Source organism: Podarcis bocagei (genome assembly GCF_964188305.1).
Source record: "Podarcis bocagei genome assembly, chromosome: 3".
Taxonomy (NCBI): domain Eukaryota; kingdom Metazoa; phylum Chordata; class Lepidosauria; order Squamata; family Lacertidae; genus Podarcis; species Podarcis bocagei.
In genome coordinates, this window is record NC_138127.1 from 62040926 (window position 1) to 62062224 (window position 21299).

Consider the following 21299-nt stretch of genomic DNA (forward strand, 5'->3'; position numbering starts at 1 on the left):
TTATTATTTGCAGACCGTAGGTTTCTCTGTGGGGCATACCAGGAGAGGCGGTCCCGTAGGTACGAGGGTCCTAGGCCGTATAGGGCTTTAAAGGTTAAAACCAGCACCTTAAACCTGATCCTGTACTCCACCGGGAGCCAGTGCAGCTGGTATAATACCGGATGAATGTGCTCTCGCAGCAAAGACCCCATAAGGAGTCTCGCCGCGGCATTCTACACCCGCTGGAGTTTCTGGGTCAGTCTCAAGGGCAGCCCCACGTAGAGCGAGTTACAATAATCCAGTCTGGAGGTGACCGTCGCATGGATCACAGTGGCTAGGTCATGGCGAGAGAGATAAGGGGCCAACTGCTTAGCTTGGCGGAGATGGAAAAATGCCGCCTTTGTTATAGCTGTAATCTGCGCCTCCATAGAGAGGGAGGTATCGAAGATTACACCCAAACTCTTAACGGACGGTGCTGGCACTAATTGCACCCCCGCAAGAGATGGGAGTTGCCCCCTCGATCCCATATCGTCCCGCCCCAGCCAGAGGACCTCTGTCTTCGAAGGATTTAACTTCAACCGGCTCCCACGTAACCATCCAGCCACAGCTTCCAGACATCTGGTCAGTGTGTCTGGGGCCGAGTTAGGATGGCCATCCATCAACAGATAGAGTTGGGTGTCATCAGCATACTGATGGCAACCCAGCCCAAAAACTCCGGACAAGCTGGGCGAGGGGGCGCATAAAGATCCAATAATCCAATACTAGGACTATTCCTTTTATTTTCTCCTTATATGTCCTTTACTGATTTCATAATTATACAATCAAAATGCCTTTATGGCAGTATATTTATATATTATTTATTTGTCTGTGGCATTGTTGTTCCCATGATGATTTCCTTGCTTTGATTATGGTTTTGACCATTAAATTCTTGCTTCTTGCTAATGTACAAAAGCACACAGCACACTATCATATTTGTTATAAAGATAAATAAATAAAATCCCTTTTATAATAAACACCAGCAACCACCGTCCCACCTTTTCCAGACTGCATGTATTTTAAAAGGAAAACCCACAGTTTATACCCGAGGGACCCTGCCATAACTAATTCAGTATTGTATTTTGTACTAAGGAATCTGTTTCTGAGTACAAAATGTCTCATATAGATGACATTTAGTTGCTGTTAACATTTTCCGGAGTCCATGATTAATATCCTAAATATATTCAGTATAATTAACTATCCCTGTTGTAAAAACCCTTGATATTTTGCTTGGTTCTTTTCAGTGCAGTGCTATAAGCAGATGTTTCCAGGAATCTGCACAAGAACTTTGTGATTTCGTGGCCATAAAATATTCATGTTTTATCTAAATATTTTACAGCCTGGTGAGAAATGTTTTGACTCCTTACCATCCTCACCCTGCCTCTAGCAATGCAGTAATGCAGTACAAGAAATACCTGAGAAATGAGGAGGAATGTGCCTATTTTGATAGCCATAAAGGGCATGTGCAACAACAGATTATGAGGAAATGAATGCATAAACCACGACAATGTAAAGTTGACCTCCTGCTGTTATTTTGCACGTAAATATTTTTAAAAGGCACTTTCCATGGAACCTGCGGTGGAACAGAGGAAATCCTTAGAATACATCTGTCCCTGGATAGAAAACCTAGAGAAAAGGCAGAGAAGGAATATTAGGTATATCATTCACACATAATGCTAAGCCAAACCAGGGATGCAATCACAACCGCTTTGCTATTCCCCAGGTCCTTCTAGTTCAGCATGACATGGCAGCTAAGCCAAGCTTAGCATGTCATCCAAATATGAGGCTGTGCTCAACCTCTCTTCTCCTAAACCATGACCTGCAGCCAAGGTTTGTTGTTAAAGAGTGTTATGCAGTGGCTGCCCCATTGCCCTACTGTTGCCACTTAGCTTGAGTCTGGTGGGATGAAATGGACAAAGCTGGAGAAATGTGTGCCAATAGGTGTGATGTCATGATGTGCCTGAGACATTCCTCTTCCCAATTTAACTCCAGCCCTGTGTTATGGCAAAAACCTTGGGCTGGATGTACAACTTACTGAGCATCCAACTCCAAATATTAGTGTGTTTTAGCACTGGGAGGAAGAAGTCTTGTAGCCCCTCCATTTTCTTTTGTTGCAGGTGTATCCTGCGACACCAGTAGTGGAATCAATCTGAAACATCCACACACCATTCCACTTTATTAGTTGTTCTGTGATGCTTCTCTAGTGTCACAACATTTATTCCATCAGGAAAGGCACTCTCACACTATTCAACAACAATAGCAAACTACCCCCCACCACATTTGTGTTATGAAAGGTCACAGGATCTCAGCAGGAAACTATGGGACATGTACTTATTGCAAACGAAGCAGTCTGGTCACCCTGATACCATCGTGAGCACAAATCATAATGAATGATAAATAAGAAGGATGACCCTTACTCCTCTGGTGCTTCCCCAGTGCTGTAAAACATGAAGTGGGGGGGGGATTTGCTGATCCAGGCGCTTAGCTAAACTTTACCTCTCCATGCTGCTTGAAAGTACTTCCAAGTGCTAAGGAAATGGAGTATGTGAAATTGTCTAATAGTTTTTCTGCTTGCATAACTCGGAAGTTAAGAGAAGAGCCTTAATTTGCAATTACATTGTATTTGTTGCATGTGTGAATTTGTAAGAGCCTCAGCTCTTCCCTTAAACCAAACATATTTCTTTGTGTATAGGATATTCTTACATTTATAGATGTTCTATGAGATTTTACTTTCAATTTGTCAATATTTTCATAGCACTCTGTTACTATGTGGGGTTTTCCCATTGTGAATTTTGGATTTCACAATGAAGCATGATACTGCATAGTGTTGGCTTATAGTCTTAACCTACTTGGAAAACTGCTTCTTAATTGTAATCTACTCCTTATAATTTAAGCAATTTACACAACAGCAGTCCATCTGGTGCCAAAAAGTCTGTCCACTGTATCTGAGTGACGTTTCCACCTGCTTAGTGGAGTTTTTGGCTGCCCTGTCAGATTGTCTTTTGAATTTTCATGTTACTGTACTGAAAAAAAAGTTCACATTTCTTACAGTCTAACACATAGTTTATTAAAATGATTCTAACAACTGAATGAAGTAAGCCACATGCCACAGAAGAATCAGCACTTCCATAGCTGGCTTTTTTAGGACAGAATGGTGGAAATGCATTTTCAGTTCCTGAAACATGGGCTCAAGCAGGCCTGGCGTCTCTTAAAGGCTTTGACATGACTACCATTCCTTCTTCAAAGAAAACTGCATTGCATATCGCAGTGCTTAGTGGCTATTAGCTAGTTGTAGTGCTTTTGTCAGCAGACTATGGCACATTCCTGTAGATTAAAATAGCCCTTAGTCCAGGGACTTGATACACAGGGTATAAAGGGCAAAGCATTTAAAAAATCCTTGCACTTTTATTTTTGCTTTAATTAAATTTCATATTTATAGAACACCAAATAATTGGTGCTACATTTATTGCTTGCTTAAATGTCAACATTGAGCATTAGTGAAGGTCAGTATCTAAATATGATTTCAATACCCGTAATCCTGTATTGTAGAGGGATTTGGTAAGAAGGCACTTGACTTGCATAGCAGTGCACTGAGAACCACTGGAAAGCTAGACTGCTCTCAAAGTTACATCACAGATAGACTGCTATCATTACCACTTTTTCTCACTACACTGAAAGCCTCTGGATGTCAGGTACCACCATCACAATTGTACCTTTTTGACTTTATCATTGGGATGCATTTAATTTCTCTTTTCTTGATTTACTTCTGCCATGTGTGCTAAAAAACACAGGAAAGGAAAAGGGGATTGGAAACTTTCAGTACTTTAAGCTGCCTGGAATATAACTATTTCTGTTACTTACAAGTTGGAGTTCTGCACTGGTCTAGGTTTCTTTTTTCTAATTTAGTCTAGTTGAAATGCCTAGGAATCGTATTCTAAATTCTGGGCCTCATATTTGTAAAAGCAGGGTCCCCTGCTTTCATGAGCAACAGTACATCTTTATGATGGAAGGAATCAGTAGGATTAACCCTTAAACAGACTTGTGGTTTATGGAAATCTTCTGGCCCATTTCCATTGCATTCCCATCTTCTCAGTGTTTTAGCATACAGTTATGAGGTTCATGAAACACTGCTAGAAACGCAGGAAAGTTTTCTTTCAAGACATCCCCAGACAAGCATTAGGAAACCAACCAAACAGACAAAATGCAGCCTGTTGTGGCCCTGCATTCATTTGGAATAGCTCTGCTGTCTTATATAGCCCAAATTCCATTTTAGGAATTGGCAAAGGCTGTAAACCAGTCTATGAGAATTGGAATGAGGGTTTGTGTGTTGTCTGTCTCCCCTTCTGAAATTCCATTTCACATGTTAAATCAGTTTTCACAGCTTAAGTGCATGACATTATTCCGACCTTGTCTAGCTCAAATTGGCCCAGGGATCTGGAGGTGGAAGCATGACTCTGTTAAGAAAGTGGAATTCCCTGGTTGGCTTTTCACAAACCCTGCCTATTATGGGATGGATGGATATTGCTTGTCGAATACTGAAAGCCATAGGTTCTTAAAAAGAGGAGTGTTTGGGAATCTTACTCTTCTGTTCCTTCTGTTCTTACATTTGTTGGTCAGCATTTGACTAGGTTGGAGAGCTGAGAAACCTTATATTCAAAGCCGTCTAGGAGATTCTGGTGACATCCCTTAATCATACTCCGAGCAAACTCATTGAAATCAGTGCACCTCCTTGTGAGCATGACTGATGTTGGATATCATCTTTTGAAACAGCTTTTAACAAATAATTTTTAGAACCCATATATAAATCTTAAGTCCTCCTTAGTACTATTTTCAAACCAGGAAAATGAAGTAAGGTGTCTGCCTAAAAAATATTTTGCTATTTTTACCCTATTTTGATTGCTCCTATAATAAACTACTTCTTTTTCAGAAGAGTTATTTCTAAACAGGTTATTAGTTCTTCATCCTTAATTTATGAAGGGGCCTGCCCAAGATACCCTAGTTTTTAAAAAGGCCTGATTGGGGATTTTGTATCTAGGAGTGCCTTTTTCCTTGATAGAACAAACTAGCAACAGGTGTTGAAATATAGTCCTTGCTAACATATTTTAAAACGTTCTGTGCCTTGAAAATGGGGTGGTGGCAGTGGTTGCTCTGTGCAGATGCACCTGGGAATGTAAATATAATTTTACAGAGGTAGAAAAGAGGGTTAAAAATCCTGGAAAAATCCCATGTGATATGATGGGTTGAGGATATTACCATAGTGCCAAGGTGGATGGGTCCCTTCCAACTATACAATTCTATGAAGTAAGATAGTCCAACTGCCCACTCCCAGAACTGATGCCTACCCACCTATCCCTGCTTGTTTTGTACTCGTTACCTCATCTCCGCAGCTGCTTCTCTTTCGGCTTACCTAGAGCCCGTGCAGGATTGTGACATTAATCTTACATGAAGGGATAAAATGCTAACTACATCACTGCTGCCAAACCACTATGTTGATCCTTGTTGGTCTGGTTCTCGAACTCTCTTCTTTGGGCCATACTTTCAGAATAAAAATTTGCTCACACCACACTCAATTTTTAATTGATAAGAAACAAATCAAGTAGTGCTTGATTTTGAAAATATATATTCTGCAAAAAAAAAAATATTTTGATATTGTACTATACAACACTGAAATGTTTAAATGTTTCTTTGACTGTCCTTGAATCTTCCTGCCACACCTGGCATCCTTTCCTGCCACACCCTTTGAGATCCACTGTCCTAGGGGATTAGCAGGATCCACAGAGGCATCACCACAGTTATTTAGCCAAACTGGCAACAACAGCTCTGAACACCTGACCTAGTTACTTCTTTGAAGGTGCTCTTCTTGCCCACCACCATCATTTCTATCTTGGAGCCAGTGTTGCTGCCGGACGTGACATCTAGAAACTTCAGATAGGAATCAGATTTTAATATGATTTTTTTCTTTGAGTGCCTTCTTTGTCCCAATGACAGTAATACTGGATGAATGGTGCAAGTTGGTATTTCTTAATTGGTTTTGTTGTGTCCCCATTTTGATTATGTGCGTAATACCCCTTTGGAACAGGGTGACATACATTGCTTTCAACAAGATGTTTTCATAAACAAAGAGATTAGATTTTACAGACTTCAGCCATAGCTCTCTCTTATTCCTGCATTGTCCCATTGACGTTGAGATTAATTTGGAGTAAGTGGTTTGAAAAGATTAGTTTAGACCTCAAATAGGTCTGAAAGAAGGAAGTAGACTGAGAAAAATAAGTGAGGCATATTCTGTTGTATGCATTGGATTGTTAGATGATAAACATAAGAATCATACAGATTTGCAATGGCATTTTTTTGCATATTGAGATTCACCAGATGTAGGATGATTAAGGTTGATCTGGAGATCAGTGTATGTGTGCAATATTTTACTTCCACAGTAGTATGCATTTCTCATACTAGATCAAAATATACACCCTATCTGCAGCTGTTGTTGAAATTAGTGGTGTTTGCCACTAATTGTCTCTTTATTGGTTTTGCTAAATTGCTTTTATTTGAATGTGCCATAAAGCCACCTTGAGTCATGGAGAAGCAGATGAAAACAATAAATAAATTTTGTGCACAGGTTGCTTAAATCCCCTTGACTTCAGTGTGAATGAACATGGACCTTGTTACCTAAATTCACAAATGCTAAAAAACCCCATACCGAGTTAGCAGTTTGCCCATCAGGATAATATTAATTTCACTGATTCTTGGGAGACACAGGAGTGTCAATATGAAATAACTCTTTCATTGAGCAATACAAATTTTAGCTGACTGGCAGAATATAAACTCACAACTTCCCCATTACCCAATCTGATCGCCTACCCATGTGAACAGTGGCTCATTCACGTACAACGTGGAAAAATATAATAGGACAGAAACACTTTTAAGGTAAGGGTTTTTCAATTGTGTCAGAAAGTGAATAGAAGAGAAACAGTGTACCTTGCTTCTGTGATGACATAAATGTGCTCATGAAGCCTGCTGAAGCTCAAGGGAGTTGTCGCCACAGTCCCATAAGCAGCAAGATAATAGAAACACCTGTTATTGGAAAAGAATGATAACAACAGTTTGTGGATGGTGTCCAGCTATCTGCCACTGGCAGTTGCCAAGGGAGCAGGGTGGCGTAAGGTAACAGGGGAGGTAACATATGGTCTCCGAGACAAAAAAAAATCAAACCTGCCCAGCAAAACTGGTACCCATCTGTGGTGCTCACAGAAAACAGCAGGACAGCTCAGGAGCCTAAAGGGACCTATCATGTCACTATACCACAAAACAAATCAGACTGTCAAACAGCGGTACATGCAGCACTGAACTAAGAGTCACAAGGATTTTCAGCAGAGTCAAAGAGAAGGTCACCACTGATATTATGAACTTGTAGAAACATCCTCATCTGTCTAAAGCACTTCTCATAACAAAGCAGAACTTCTTAAGGTTAAATCTGAACCACAATATGGGTTGATGAATTCTTATGCAGCTAGTCCACTTAATGTATTATTGTTTCTGGCCACAGATAAATACAGGATCTGAATGGAAATTTCTTAAATGAACCACTAAAAAAATTCTATTCACAAAATTGTCCTGCTCATTATATATGGTATATGGACAGAATAACTGAATAAATTGGTGACATCAACAAACTTTTTGAAGATCCAAATACACAACCTTGTGACAGAAATGCTTTTGTGCTTTGGTTAACATTTTTACTTTGGGCATAGAATATACCAGTGAAAAAACGGGGGAGTTTACAGAGTTTTCTGTTTGGAGAACTGTGCTTCTTTGATAAATCAAGCTGTAACATTCCTTAAAGCAAAACATGAAGTCTGGAAAGGGGAAAATGTGGAAATGCTTCCAGTTAAAACTTATCTGAGCCTCGTATTTAAAGCAGAAGTTCCTTAAACCTCAGTTGTGATTCATCCAAGAAAGAAATGTGTGGCATAACAGTCCACACATAAACATGTTCCCTTGCCCTTCCCTGCCTGAACCCTTGTTCCTTCTTCCCAGGAAACCAAGCATTTTGGAAACTTGACATTTGCACCAAATTTTTAGTACTTTGGAGCAGGGTGTTTGATTACCTGCATCTAGTTTGAGCACAGAAAGAAAGAATTCAAGGAAAGATAAAAAATAGGGGTAGGCCTTTGCAACTGAGAAGCTGCTTTGAATAGGCATGCAAGCTGCGTGAGTGTCCCAATATATATTATGCTGATGGCAGAATTACAAATAGTCATTTTAGGAAAATACAGTGGAGATCATTGAGATTGTTTCTCATCAGAGGCAGCATATGCTGCACGTGAAAAAGAAAAAAATGGGAATGCCCACTTCACAGTGGGAAGCAGAGAGCATCTTGCTGTTGTCACCAGCAAAAATCTCCCAGTGGTTGCCTGCAGTTTATAGTAGAAAGGAGAATACTTTGTCAAGCCCAGACCACTGGAAGCTAGTCTTCCCATAAAATCAAATTCTCAGCTTTCTCATGGCAAGCCAGACTCCCCCCCTAGCAAGCAGCTTCCAGCTTCCCCAAAATGCTGTCAGCACAGAAATATTTTTTTAATGAACTGAACAAGATTGGAACTGCTTCCAGAGCGACAGATAGTTGCTTGCAGCAGTGGGCCAACCTGCCAGCTCCAGCGTTGCAGTCTGGTTAATGCATTGAGCTTGGAGGCAAGGGGCCATTCTCTTCTTCCTTACCAGATATACACTCCATGCTTCTCAGTGGCTGCCAAGCAGCATTCCAACCAGGAAGTGTTTAAAATAGTTTCTGTGTCACTGCCAGTGTTTTGCCTGCTTCCATATATGTGTCAGATAAAAATATTAGCAGTGACATTAATAGGCAGATGCTGAGAGGCATTTCTCTCCATTTTTTTAAAGTTAAAATGAGCCACTATCCTTTTACTATCACTTTTTGTATTATTTAGAGAAAATTGTGAGATTCTGAATTCGTGTGAAACAACCACCTTTTTATTAGAGGTGTTACCCAGTTAACTGTACGACTTTTGATTCCATCTGTGTAAATTCCTAAAGCCAGCTGTTGCCGATCCCTTCCAGGTGTCCTGGACTACAACACCCATCAGCACCAGCCAGCGGCAATGGCTGTAAACAGTCATTCTGGATGGGGGAAAAACATTGTCTGGGTTTTGGTTTTAAATTATGCATGTGTGTTTCATAGAAACAGTGGCGTAGCATGGGTTGTCAGCACCCGGGGCAAGGCAAGTAATTTGCGCCCCCTAACCCGTGGATTTTAGCACTGATTTTAGCACTGCGAGTGCGAGCGCCCCCCCCGATGGTGCGCCCAGTGCAGCCGCCCCCCCTGCACCCCCACGCTACGCCACTGCATAGAAAGCACCATCTTCTACATAAGAAAGATGGGGCACTTGCCTTTTCTAAGATAGCACCTCCCACCTGCAGTTTATGTAACAGTTCTATTTAAAAGTAACATTTTTAAAAAATCTGCTATTCATATACCATGGCAGTTTCTTGGTTATGAACAGCCTGCTGGATCAGGCCCATGGCCCATCTAGTCCAGCATCCTGTTCTCACAATGGCCAACAGTAGCCTGTGGGAAACCTGCAAGCAGGATCTGAGCGCCACAGTACACTGTGGTTTACGAGAACTGGTATTCTGAAGCTTACTGCCTCCACCTGTAGAGGCACAGCATAGCCATCATGCCTAGCAGCCCCTGATAGCATTATCAGAAATGTGTCTAATGCTATTCTAAAGCCATCTGAGTTTAACTAAGTGCAGGGAACAAGACCATCAACCCAGCAAGTTTAAAACCCACAGCAAACCAGCAATACAAGATGTCATCATCAACATCATCATCATCTAAAAAGGAACTAAAAATTGAGTTTTAAGGTAAAAAGAGGGAAAGAGAACAAACCAAGCAAGAGCAGGAATCTTGCACAATTCCTTGTTCTGCACTAATCCTGATCAGAAAGCAACAACATGTACCCCTAAAACTCAAAAGAGAGCCAAAACAAACGGTGCTACTTTTATATAACAGGGTTCCACTAGTGTACTCAGATTCATATTTTTCCTCAGTCAATTCTGTGCGCAGTAGATTAGGCTGAGAGGTATTGACTTGCCCTAGACCACCCAGAAAATGTAATGGCATAGGGATTTGAATGTAGGTTTTCCTCAGCAAAGAACTCTAGTTTCTAGGTTCCAGCATTGCTCTTCCAGAACCTAGCACCTGCGCTTGTGTGCAGTGAAATTCAGTTCTACTGAATGACATTCTAGAACCTACCCGGCCTGCAGATTCTTACAATTCATGTCAGGTCTCAAATCCGGTAATAGAAATTAATCAAAATTGTAATTATTTGGAGAATGTCTTCTCTCCAGCAAGAAGCAAGATGAGCAGCAAGCAAGGGCAGGAAGTGTCCTTAAGATGCTTCACAATGTTTGGCTGGCTGTAGAAAGGAGTCTTTTCCCTTGTGGTGGGCCGGAATATATATATTTGGGGGGGGGGGGAATGAACGACTTCCTGTGCCCCACAAATAACCCAGAGATGCATTTTAAATAAAAGGACACATTCTACTCATGTAAAAACACCAGGCAGGCCCCACAAATAACCCAGAGATGCATGTTAAATAAAAGGACACATTTTACTCATGTAAAAACACGCTGATTCCTGGACCGTCTGAGGGCTGGATAGAAAAGGCGATTGGGCTGCATCCGGCCCACGGGCCTTAGGTTGCCTACCCCTGCCTTAGATGCAGCTATAGAAAAAAATTCTCAGGAGATTCTCAGCCCTTTGCACTTCTTAGACTGATAACCAACAGCTCCCACCCACATTACAAAGATTTGCATCTTGGGCTGTTTTCACAATACAAGTAGCAAAATGCAATGTTAGAACAGCCCCATGGTTGTGAGACTCACACTGCTTAGTACAAAAGCAGAAAGCTAATAGGATACAGGAGGAGCAGGAAAAGCACAGGAAAAGCAAGGTAGCGGAACCACAGTACTTGAATTAATCTTTTAGAGTGGTAGATATCCTTATATTAGTCTCAAGTTTAGGGACTATTCTCAAATACTGATATTTTTTGTTTTGTTTTGGTGGGCATGCATTTTGCCTTAGCTTTATTGCTGAGGATGGCAGAGGATTTAAAAATCACTTAATTTCCACACCACCTGTTTTCAAATCAGCCTTGTGAAGTCTCTTGCATGGTCACAGCAGGAATCTGACCTATAGCCTAATATATTAATGGCAGGGCACTTTAATCAGATTCAGCTAAGCTACTCAATAAACCAGCACTTTGAAGTTACAACTTTTTTTATCTTCTTATAGAAAACACCCCCCTATGTGTTTTGAATTGCCTGAGCGTTACCCTGTTGTAGCAAAAACAACAGAGTCCACGTTGCACTTTAAAGACTCACATGTTTATTGTGGCATCAGCTCGTGATTTGAACTGTGATTGTTCTACTTGGACGAAGTTTGCCGAGTGGTTATTATTATTTATTTCATGAGATTTATGCAAACAAACCTCAAACCAGTTTACAGAAAGATAAGACAATAAAACCAAGCAAAATTTACAGCCATATTTAAAACTCACAAAAATTAAAACAATAATACAGATTAAAATTACCACAACTTTCCAAGCATCTGGGTAGGCTTATCTAAACAAGAATGTTGCCCAAAAGCAACCTGCTTAATCTCTTTTTTATAAGATATTTATTAAGATTTTTTAAAGTATAACAACAAAAAAATATAAACAAAAAAATAACGAAAATACAAAAAAAAGAGAGTTAAAAATCACACAGATTTTCCATTACTTATTTTCCTTTAGCTTGTTTCCCGGACCTCCTCATACCTCCCTTTTTTGTATTCCACTTCCATCTGTTAAATCAGCAAATCCTTACCCTCTTTAATTATCCTAATCTTGATCTTAAAAATAATAGCATTAAATTTTTGCCTATTTATAACCCTTTTTTCGTATTCCCTTAAAGCATTACAGCTGGAAACCACTTAATTTCTATCCAACATCATTCTAACATTCATTAATTTTACAATATTTCTGTAGATAATCTTTAAATTTCTTCCAATCTTCTTCCACCGACTCTTCTCCCTGGTCTCGAATTCTGCCAGTCATTTCTGCTAGTTCCATCAACCTGCTTAATCTCTTTTTTTTTTATAAGATATTTATTGCAAATTTTTAAACAAAAAATCACCAAACATATAAAATACCATCACCAAAATATAACAAACAAAAGAAAACAGAGAAAAACAGAAAGATAAACATAGAACAAAAAAAATACAACGAAAACAACTTTCCATAAATCATATTTCCAAACTTTTGGACTTCCTCGCATCTCCCTTTTCTTGCGTTCTCAATAATAAACTTATAAGCAGCAATTTATTGCCTTATTTCAATTCTTATTTTGTAATTCTCAAATATTATGTCTCAGACTTTAAATTTTTTTTATTAAATACTTAACTGCTTAGTTTAAACATAATATTGCTTCCAATTTCATCTTTTTCTTAAACATCGCTTATTCTCATATATCTTTCAACTGAATTGCTGATGCCATGTTGTTTTCTATCGTGCATTTTCTTAACATTCATGCAGCTTATAATGTTTTTGTAAATAGTCCTTAAACTTTTTCCAGTCCTCTTCCACTGTCTCTTCTCCCAGGTCTCGAATTCTGCCAGTCATTTCTGCCAACTCCATATAGTCTATCAGTTGCGTCTGCCATTCTTCCAGCGTGGGCAAATCTTGGGTCTTCCAATGTTTTGCGATGAGTATTCTTGCTGCTGTTGTTGCATACATAAAAAAAGTTCGATCCTTCTTTAACACCCTCTGGCCAACAATGCCCAAAAGGAAGGCCTCTGGTTTCTTAGGGAAGGTATACTTAAATACCTTTTTTAACTCATTGTAGATCATTTCCCAGAAGGCCTTAACCCTCGGGCAAGTCCACCAAAGGTGAAAGAATGTTCCTTCAGTCTCCTTACATTTCCAACATTTATTGTCATGCAAATGGTATATTTTTGCAAGCTTGACTGGGGTCATGTACCACCTATATATCATTTTCATAATATTTTCTTTCAAGGCATTACATGCCGTGAACCTCACACCGGTGGTCCATAACCTTTCCCAGTCAGCAAACATAATGTTGTACCCAATGTCCTGTGCCCATTTTATCATGGCTGATTTAACTGTTTCATCTTGAGTATTCCATTTTAACAGCAAGTTGTACATTTTTGAAAGCACCTTAGTCTTGGGTTCTAACAATTCTGTTTCTAGTTTCGATTTTTCCACCTGGAAACCTGTTTTTTTATCCAAATTAAAAGCCTCCCTAATCTGAGCATAATGTAGCCAGTCTCGCACTTTATCCTTTAGTTTCTCAAAACTCTGCAATCTCCAAGTATCTCCAACTTTTTCTAATATTTCCCAATATTTCGGCCATTTGGCCTCCATATTGAGTCTTTTCTGAGCCTTGGCTTCCATAGGTGACAACCACCTTGGGGTCTTGTTTTCTAATAAGTCTTTGTATTTTATCCAGACATTAAATATTGCTTTCCTGACAATATGGTTCTTGAAAACCTTATGAATTTTTACCTTGTCGTGCCACAAATATGCATGCCATCCAAAAGCATTGTTAAACCCTTCCAGATCCAAAACATCCGTGTTCTCAAGAAGCAGCCAATCTTTCAGCCAGCAGAAAGCTGCTGATTCGTAATACATCGGTCAATATTTTAAATTTTATTCTGGGCTTTTTGCCCTGCCAGACGAATTTAGAGATGTCTCTTTGCCACTTCTTGAAACAGTCCACTTTGTCCACAATCTGTAGGGTCTGAAACAAAAACAGCATTTTTGGCAATACGTTCATCTTTATAGCAGCAATACGGCCCAACAAGGAGAGCTTCAATCTTGACCAGCTTTCTAAATCCTTTTTAATTTCTGACCAACACTTTTCATAATTGTCCTTAAATAAATTCAAGTTTTTGGCGGTCATATTAACCCAACCTGCTTAATCTCAATAGGCAGGTTAGTTTTAGGGAAGATGTTTTTCATTACTTTCATTCATGAATTTGGATGTGCATTTATGAGTTTATGTGCTATAACTGGAAGTTTCCCCAACCAAAATCAGTTACTTCGTTCAAAGAGAGCCAGTGTGATGTAGCGGTTCAGTGTTGGACTAGGACCTGGGAAACCAGCATTGAAATCCCTGCTTAGCCATGAAACTTCATGGGTGACCTTGGGTCAGTCAGTCTCTCAGGTTAACCTACCTCATAGGGTTGTTGTGAGGATAAAATAGTGAGGAAGAAGAATCACGTGTGCCACCTTGAGCTCCTTGGAGGAATGATGGGATATAAATGCAATAAATAAATAATAAATTTGGTTACAGCCTGTCATAAATATGTGACCATTTGGATAATCACTCTCCTTATTTCATACTGTGGAGCAAAACTCACTCCCAGTTAAGAAGATGACCCCATCCAAATCTTTAACTTCAAAAAAGAAAAAAGAATAGTGAGCATCTAGAATAAAATTGTTTTCTTCAGATAGATGCGCCAGTTGGTAATCAGGACTTTAAGGACTCTTCAGTGCAAAGAAAATAAATAATTTCATGACTGATCTCCCTGCAAGCCTGCCAGATAGTAAATAAAAGTGTGGTTTTTTAATGTTGCTGCCCTGTCTTCTTGTATGCAGGTCACTAAGGTATTTTCTAATAGCTTTCCAATCTTGTAAATTGCTCAGGTGTTTTTTCTCTCCCTAAGATATGCAGGATCCTGCTGGGTATTGAATAACAATCTAACAGCTTGATGGATGACTTGCTCTTCATCCATACAGCCACAAGGACATTTATAGCCAATATATGGCATCGCTTAGTATGGCTGCCTGTGGTTTTAAAAGCTTATGGCATATTGATCCCTGGTGTAAACTTATTATTTTCCGTAAAGTTTTGCAACGAAGCATCTGGACAAATGGGATTATTGTAAAGTTGTACAGAATCCATTTGTGGGAATTAGACTGCTGAAAATCTTGCTTGTGTCTATTGATACTTTCAGCAGAATATGAAGATGCCTATCTCTTCCTTCTATCTATCTATCTATCTATCTATCTATCTATCTATCTATCTATCTATTATTTATTTATAAGAATGTTTAATTCATAGACTGCTTAATGCCTAGGCCACTTCTAAGCGGCTTACAAAGCATTAAAACTAATTGCACAACATTGTTAAACTATGATATAAGTAAAATACACAACAAAACAATCCCATTCAAATATAAAGCACCATGATTAAAATGTGCAGCAAAACAATCCAGTTAAAACAGCATAGCAATTGAAATGAGAGACTCAGGTGAAGAGAATGTCTGTGTAAACAGGCACTCTTCAAAAGCCATTGGAATGCCAATACAAATTGGGACCACTCATATTTCAGTAACGCCACCAGTGAAAAATCCCATCCTCACCTCATCACAAATTGATAATCATCAGGTTGTGATGAGACTAACTAGGTTCCATTTGTTGCAGTCCAGCCCTAAAGTCCACATACTGCACATCACAGTACAGTGGTACCTCGGGTTACATAGACTTCAGGTTACAGACTCCACTAACCCAGAAATAGTACCTCGGGTTAAGAACTTTGCTTCAGGATGAGAACAGAAATCGTGCTCTGGCGGCGCGGCAGCAGCAGGATACCCCATTAGCTAAAGTGGTGCTTCAGGTTAAGAACAGTTTCAGGTTAAGAACAGACCTCCGGAACGAATTAAGTACTTAACCCGAGGTACCACTGTAGTCTAAATTGGTACCCTGATGGATACATGTTGCTTCCCATCCCACCCATGCTGATTCTTAACTGTGCATTATCAGTAGTCAAGCTGTTTCCTTAAAAAATGAATAGTAACAGAAATTAAAGAGAAGGATTGCTTTTGTCCTTAGGATAGGCCCCACACTCCTTACTTTATACATGACTATGGTGGACATGAATTTAAAGTGAAAGGTCAGTTGCTGAGTTTGTTCAGCGTAACAAAATATTGTACCCCGATTTAATATGATCTTCAAGGATGCTAATGTGCAGCCAAAAACGCAAACACTTTCTTGTAATATTTTTTCCCCTTCTTGTAGGAATTTCATATACTTACAGCAGAACTTGACGACAAATGTGAAAAAATAAGTGAGAAGCTGATGCACCTGGAAGATCAACTTCAAACAGCGCTCTGCGGCTATGATGAAGACCTTGTTCATATCCTTTTTTTGATAGTCTGCCTTTGATGTTCCAGCTAAAGAATTAGCTTTTATCAGCACAGTCCTGAAATTAGCATTGTGTGAATCCTACTTAAGAGAACTAGGTTATAATAGAACTTTGTTCTCTGGAAACCTGAACTAGGAAATAATAATCAGTAATTCAACCATGATGACTTGGACTGACGGGTGATTTATTGGGAACCTTGTGGGATATCCGCCAATCTCCTTCCACTCTGGACTAAGGGAGGATGAGTTCCAGGTCAGGCTATGAGACTAGATAATGGAGCTTGAACACAAACAGGTGCTGCAGGTTTGTCCACTGAAAGTGCACCTATGAAAGTCTTTTTGAGGAAATGAGATTAGCTCATGCAGAGCAATGAATCCCAGCAAATCTTGCTCCATATCAATATCTTCTGTCAGCTCTAAGTTCCATCCACTATACCAGAGACATAGGAACCTGTGGCTTTTCAGGTGCTATCGGACTACAACTTGCATCACCTCTACTTGTAGCCAGGTAGTACGTCCCGGAACCTAGAGAGGAAATCCATAAGGAGCAAAATTTGGAAAGTTATTTGGAACTGGATTCTTCAGAGCCACTGCAGGGCATAATGTTAGACTTTCAGTCAATCCTTGGACAGAGTGTAGCATCTGCAGGGAGAGGTCCCTTAATTCACACCAGGGAGGGGCTACAAAGATAGCCAGTTCCCATTCACTGGTCCTCCAGGGTCAGTAAAGGTAAAGGGACCCCTGACCATTAGGTCCAGCCATGACCGACTCTGGGGTTGCGGCGCTCATCTTGCTTTATTGGCCGAGGGAGCCGGCGTACAGCTTCCGGGTCATGTGGCCAGCATGACTAAGCCGCTTCTGGCGAACCAGAGCAGCGCGCAGAAACGTTGTTTACCTTCCTGCCGGAGTGGTACCTATTTATCTACTTGCACTTTGACGTGCTTTCGAACTGCTAGGTTGGCAGGAGCAGGGACCGAGCAAAGGGAGCTCACCCCGTTGCGGGGATTTGAACCTTCGACCTTCTGATCGCCAAGTCCTAGGCTCTGTGGTTTAACCCACAGCACCATGCAGGGGGGAGGGTGCACATGTTAGGTGCCTGCTTTATCAGAATAGGGTCTCGTATTGGCCTTCCTTTGTTGTGGGAAGTTACAAGCCTGGCTAGGTAGGGTGCGGATGCTTCATGCCTCCCGCAGGGTTCGTTTTGTGGGGAGAGGCCAGCTGCTTTGCCACCTGGCTTCTTGGCTCATCTCAAGGACAGCTCCTCTGCTCTTCTCTCACCAGCATCACAAAGGGAGGAAAGCTCTACGCTTGAGGGCTTTGAAGCTCCACAGCCACCCCTGCTCTTGACACAGTTTGGTGCACCTTATGTTGTGTATAAAGATATACTAGTATTCTCTTCCTATCTGTCCTATATTTGGGGGTAATAGTGGGGCAAGTGCCGGCTGCACCAAGCTTCCCATATCCCCCCCTGCATTTTTTTTAAAAAATGTGTATCTTTCCAAGCATCCGCTTCGGTGTTAAATTGCCAACTGCATATTAGGGAACAGTCCAGTGCAGATGCGCCCTCAGAGAATAGTGACAGGACCATTTATCTAGCACTCGCTGAAACTGAGAGGAGTCCTGTCATTGGCTTGATCTAAAATTAGGTCAGACTGAACAGATGTTGTTTTGAGACTTTCCCCCTGTACATACCATGAAAAGTGCATCTGAGCCTCTTCACTGCAATTTGTGCCAATGGTTAATAGAAAGAAAAAGCAGAATAGAAACCGAATGTACATTCTTGGTGATGTAACGTTTAATTTCAATTAAGTACTGATTTAAGTAGTGATTTAAGTACTGATATAAACACCCTCAAACTATTGTTGCATATACTCCAATCTCCAAGCAGCAAGAGTCTCCAGGGTGTCTCCCGGGATTTGGATTTCATGGAATGAAGGTCAATGGAGACTGTGGTTTATTTAGGACATATGGTTCTAAACACACACACACACACACAGCATGCATGGAGGCACTCACAGCATTAACACCTCCAGCAGATCTTGCCTCCTCATCACGTTTCCAGGAAAACCCCAAACTCAGCTTTGGGTCCAGCTCAGACTGAGACATGTCTCTGTCTCTAACTTCCAGCATCAGCCAAACTCACACATGCCCCCCCTTGGCCTATTATTTTCCATCCTAGAATGATGTGGCATCCAGTCAGGTGACGGAGGTGGAGGAAATGCCTACGCCCCATCCTAAAGAACATCATCATTTAGTTGTCACTATGGCAACCGAGCTCACTCTATTAGATGCTTTTGGCCAGCTAAGGCCATCACCTTACAAAAAGACTTGCCTGACCGATTCAACAAGTTTCCTCATGGAGTTTAACCTCACAAGAATATGATCATAGGTTTTGAAGGGACTCACAGTTATCATCCAGACAGATCCTTCCTCCAAGCCTATGACATATATTAAAACAATCTGTCTTGTAATGTTTGTAATACCCAGTGTTTTTTTCTAGAAAAATAGGTGCTGGTACTCACCATGAGCTGTAAGTGCCACATTAAAAAAACAAAACCCTTGAGTACCTCCTGGGGAAAAAAGTACTGGAATACCACCACAGATGACTTATAGGGGGACATAATTATTTGCCACATATTCAGCTGAACATATGGAAGAGCAATGCTGCTGCTGTGACTAACCTCCATGAGTTCAGCCAGGCAAGTACACAGTGCCAGATTACCAAATAGGCAGAGTAGGCACTGGCCTATGGGCCCCAGGCCTTCTAGGGGCCCTGTGACAACAGATCAAAATAATATTGATTTGATCTTGAAGGAAAATTACAAGCAACCTTTTTTACTTCAATGCAAGGTGGGTGTCACCCGTCCGCCCCCCCCCCCATATTTCGATTGTCTGGGGGCCTCTACAGGATTTAATTTGGCACTGCATGTACAGATATTTTACATTTTTGGGTCTTTTGATGGCCCACTGCTTTTAGGAACATGGAAACATAGGAAGCTGTCTTATAGTGAGTCAGACCATTGGTCCATTTAGCTCAGTATTTTTGACACTGACCAGCAGCGGCTGCCCAGGGTTTCAAGCAGGGATCTTTTCAAGCCCTACCTGGAGCTGCCTGGGGTTGAACTTGGGACCTTCTGCATGTAAAGCAGATGCTCTACCACTTTGTGATGGTTCCTGATCACATGATAAGAACCATACGTGCCTACAGTTGTGCATGTCCATATTCCGTGAATGGAATTGGCACCTGTGATCCCAGTCTTCCCTCCACTTGCTCCAACAGATGTGTGAAAAACCCAGCGACCTCCACTTACAAAAGAATTCTGCTAAACCAATTTTAGTGGATTATCATCTACATCCAAAACAGGAGATGCATATCTTGGAAACAAACATATTTTCCCCTTAAAATATCCAGTGAGTACTTACCATGGCACATTGCCCTGCAGTTTAACTGTGTATAGTACAAATAACCCTAGCAAGATGGGCATTTGGTTGTCTTCCAGATGAAATCCCTTGAATGAGGAAACATAAATTGTTTAAAAGGCTGCTTATGCCAACTGGCATCTGGTTTAAGCTTGCTGAATCTGCCATGTCTACATAAATGGAAAGGCACAAAGTTAAAAATCACTTCTGCCTTTTTCTTCCACAATTCTTCTGAATGATGTCCACAAATGCATATGCTGCTTAAACTGGAGGCAGACAGAAATATGGGGTTGAATAAACAAAGCAAGAGGAGGAGGTGGAAAAAGTATAATCAGGAAACTGAGCAGGAAAAGATGGCCTTTTTTGTTGCCAATTCGGCTTTGTATTCAAAGCCAGTTTGAAAGGTTCATGACAGACTGCGATATTCAAAAAATAAGGAACCTGCAAACAACTCTACCAAAGGCCTACTTGCCACTTCTCTGTGCCTCTATCCTTTTTTCTCTCCAGTAATGTCTTGTTTTACCCAACATGGGATGCAACATCATTGTGCTGTGCATTTACCCACCCCCTGCTTCCAAACGTTTGGTTGTAAAACCACATGCTACCCTGGAGAGAAAGAAAGACTCTGTCTCTCTTGTAGTGTCTGGTGGATCCTAAAATACCATGGTAAAAACTCCAGCCAGATCCAACAGAATTAAATCCCAGTTTACACAACTGTTTTGAGCCCATACTGCACAGTTTATTTATTACACTGATACATCCTGCTCTTCCTTTGAGAAACTCGGAGCAGCTTATGCTAGGCCCCCAGGCAGTCTCCGATTCAGGCACCATCATAACATAATGGCATCATCTTCCCTCAGTCTATTCCTTGGCCAAATGGATTGGATCTGCTACAGTAGGAGCAGCAAGAACCCCATTCAAACATGCAGGGGAAAAACAGGAGGCGACTAGTGTAGGGCAGTCAGGATGGCTGATGACAAAGCTTCCTCATGCTTATTTGTATTATGCAAAGGCTTCCAAGTGGTTTGCATGTTTATTTATTAGATTTTGTACCTGCCCTTCACCATAAGTACCCGGGACGGGTCATAACAACAATAGAATATGTCGTTATAAAAACAAGTAAAGCAATGTCAATTGTAAAAGAAGTTAAAACGTTCCAAATGGAACAGAAGGGTATTGTCATGTTATGTCCTTTCCTAACACAAGAGGAGGGGACTCAGAGTTCAGCGGATCCATTTCCATGAGCAGGAGTTTCCTGTTTCAGAATGCAACCTGGCCTTGGAAGTTGATCTGCAGAGTTCTGAGAGTGCCATCTGCCACTATTAAACTGTTCACGCACTGACAGATCACTTGCACAAGCAGTTAAATGTGTAAAATGAACAGCAAAAATCATGCCTGAAATGGCTCTTAGCAATAGTTCTAGTGTCACCTAAACTAATTCCCAGATATTTTAATTTCTAAATTGCCCATTAAAGTAGACAAACCTTTAACCAAGGGCTAAATGGCTGCCCAGGTGCATGATCTTCCAAAAACCTGCAAGGATAGGTACAAGTACTTTGGGTTGAAAATTGCAGCTGGTATGCTTCTAATGAAAAGAGAGAGAGAGAGAGAGAGAGAGAGAGAGAGAGAGAGAGAGAGAGA

The 21299-nt window shown here is 40.7% G+C and overlaps 1 protein-coding gene and 1 long non-coding RNA gene across 7 annotated transcripts in view; one reads left to right on the forward strand and one right to left on the reverse strand.

The window, feature by feature from the left end:
• Window positions 1-21299, forward strand: part of DISC1 (DISC1 scaffold protein) — a 162228-nt gene that overhangs the window by 130670 nt on the left and 10259 nt on the right. For all 6 annotated transcript variants that reach the window (XM_081186212.1, XM_081186208.1, XM_081186207.1 and 3 more), the window contains one exon: window positions 16113-16229. In XM_081186212.1, the coding sequence (XP_081042338.1) occupies window positions 16113-16229 (117 nt within the window). The remainder of the gene's footprint in view (window positions 1-16112; window positions 16230-21299) is intronic.
• On the reverse strand, window positions 734-8131 carry LOC308582794. The gene is made up of 3 exons (XR_014005853.1): window positions 7687-8131; window positions 3729-7086; window positions 734-1641 (listed from the first exon to the last, which is right to left on the reverse strand). It is a non-coding gene; the product is annotated as an uncharacterized lncRNA (long non-coding RNA).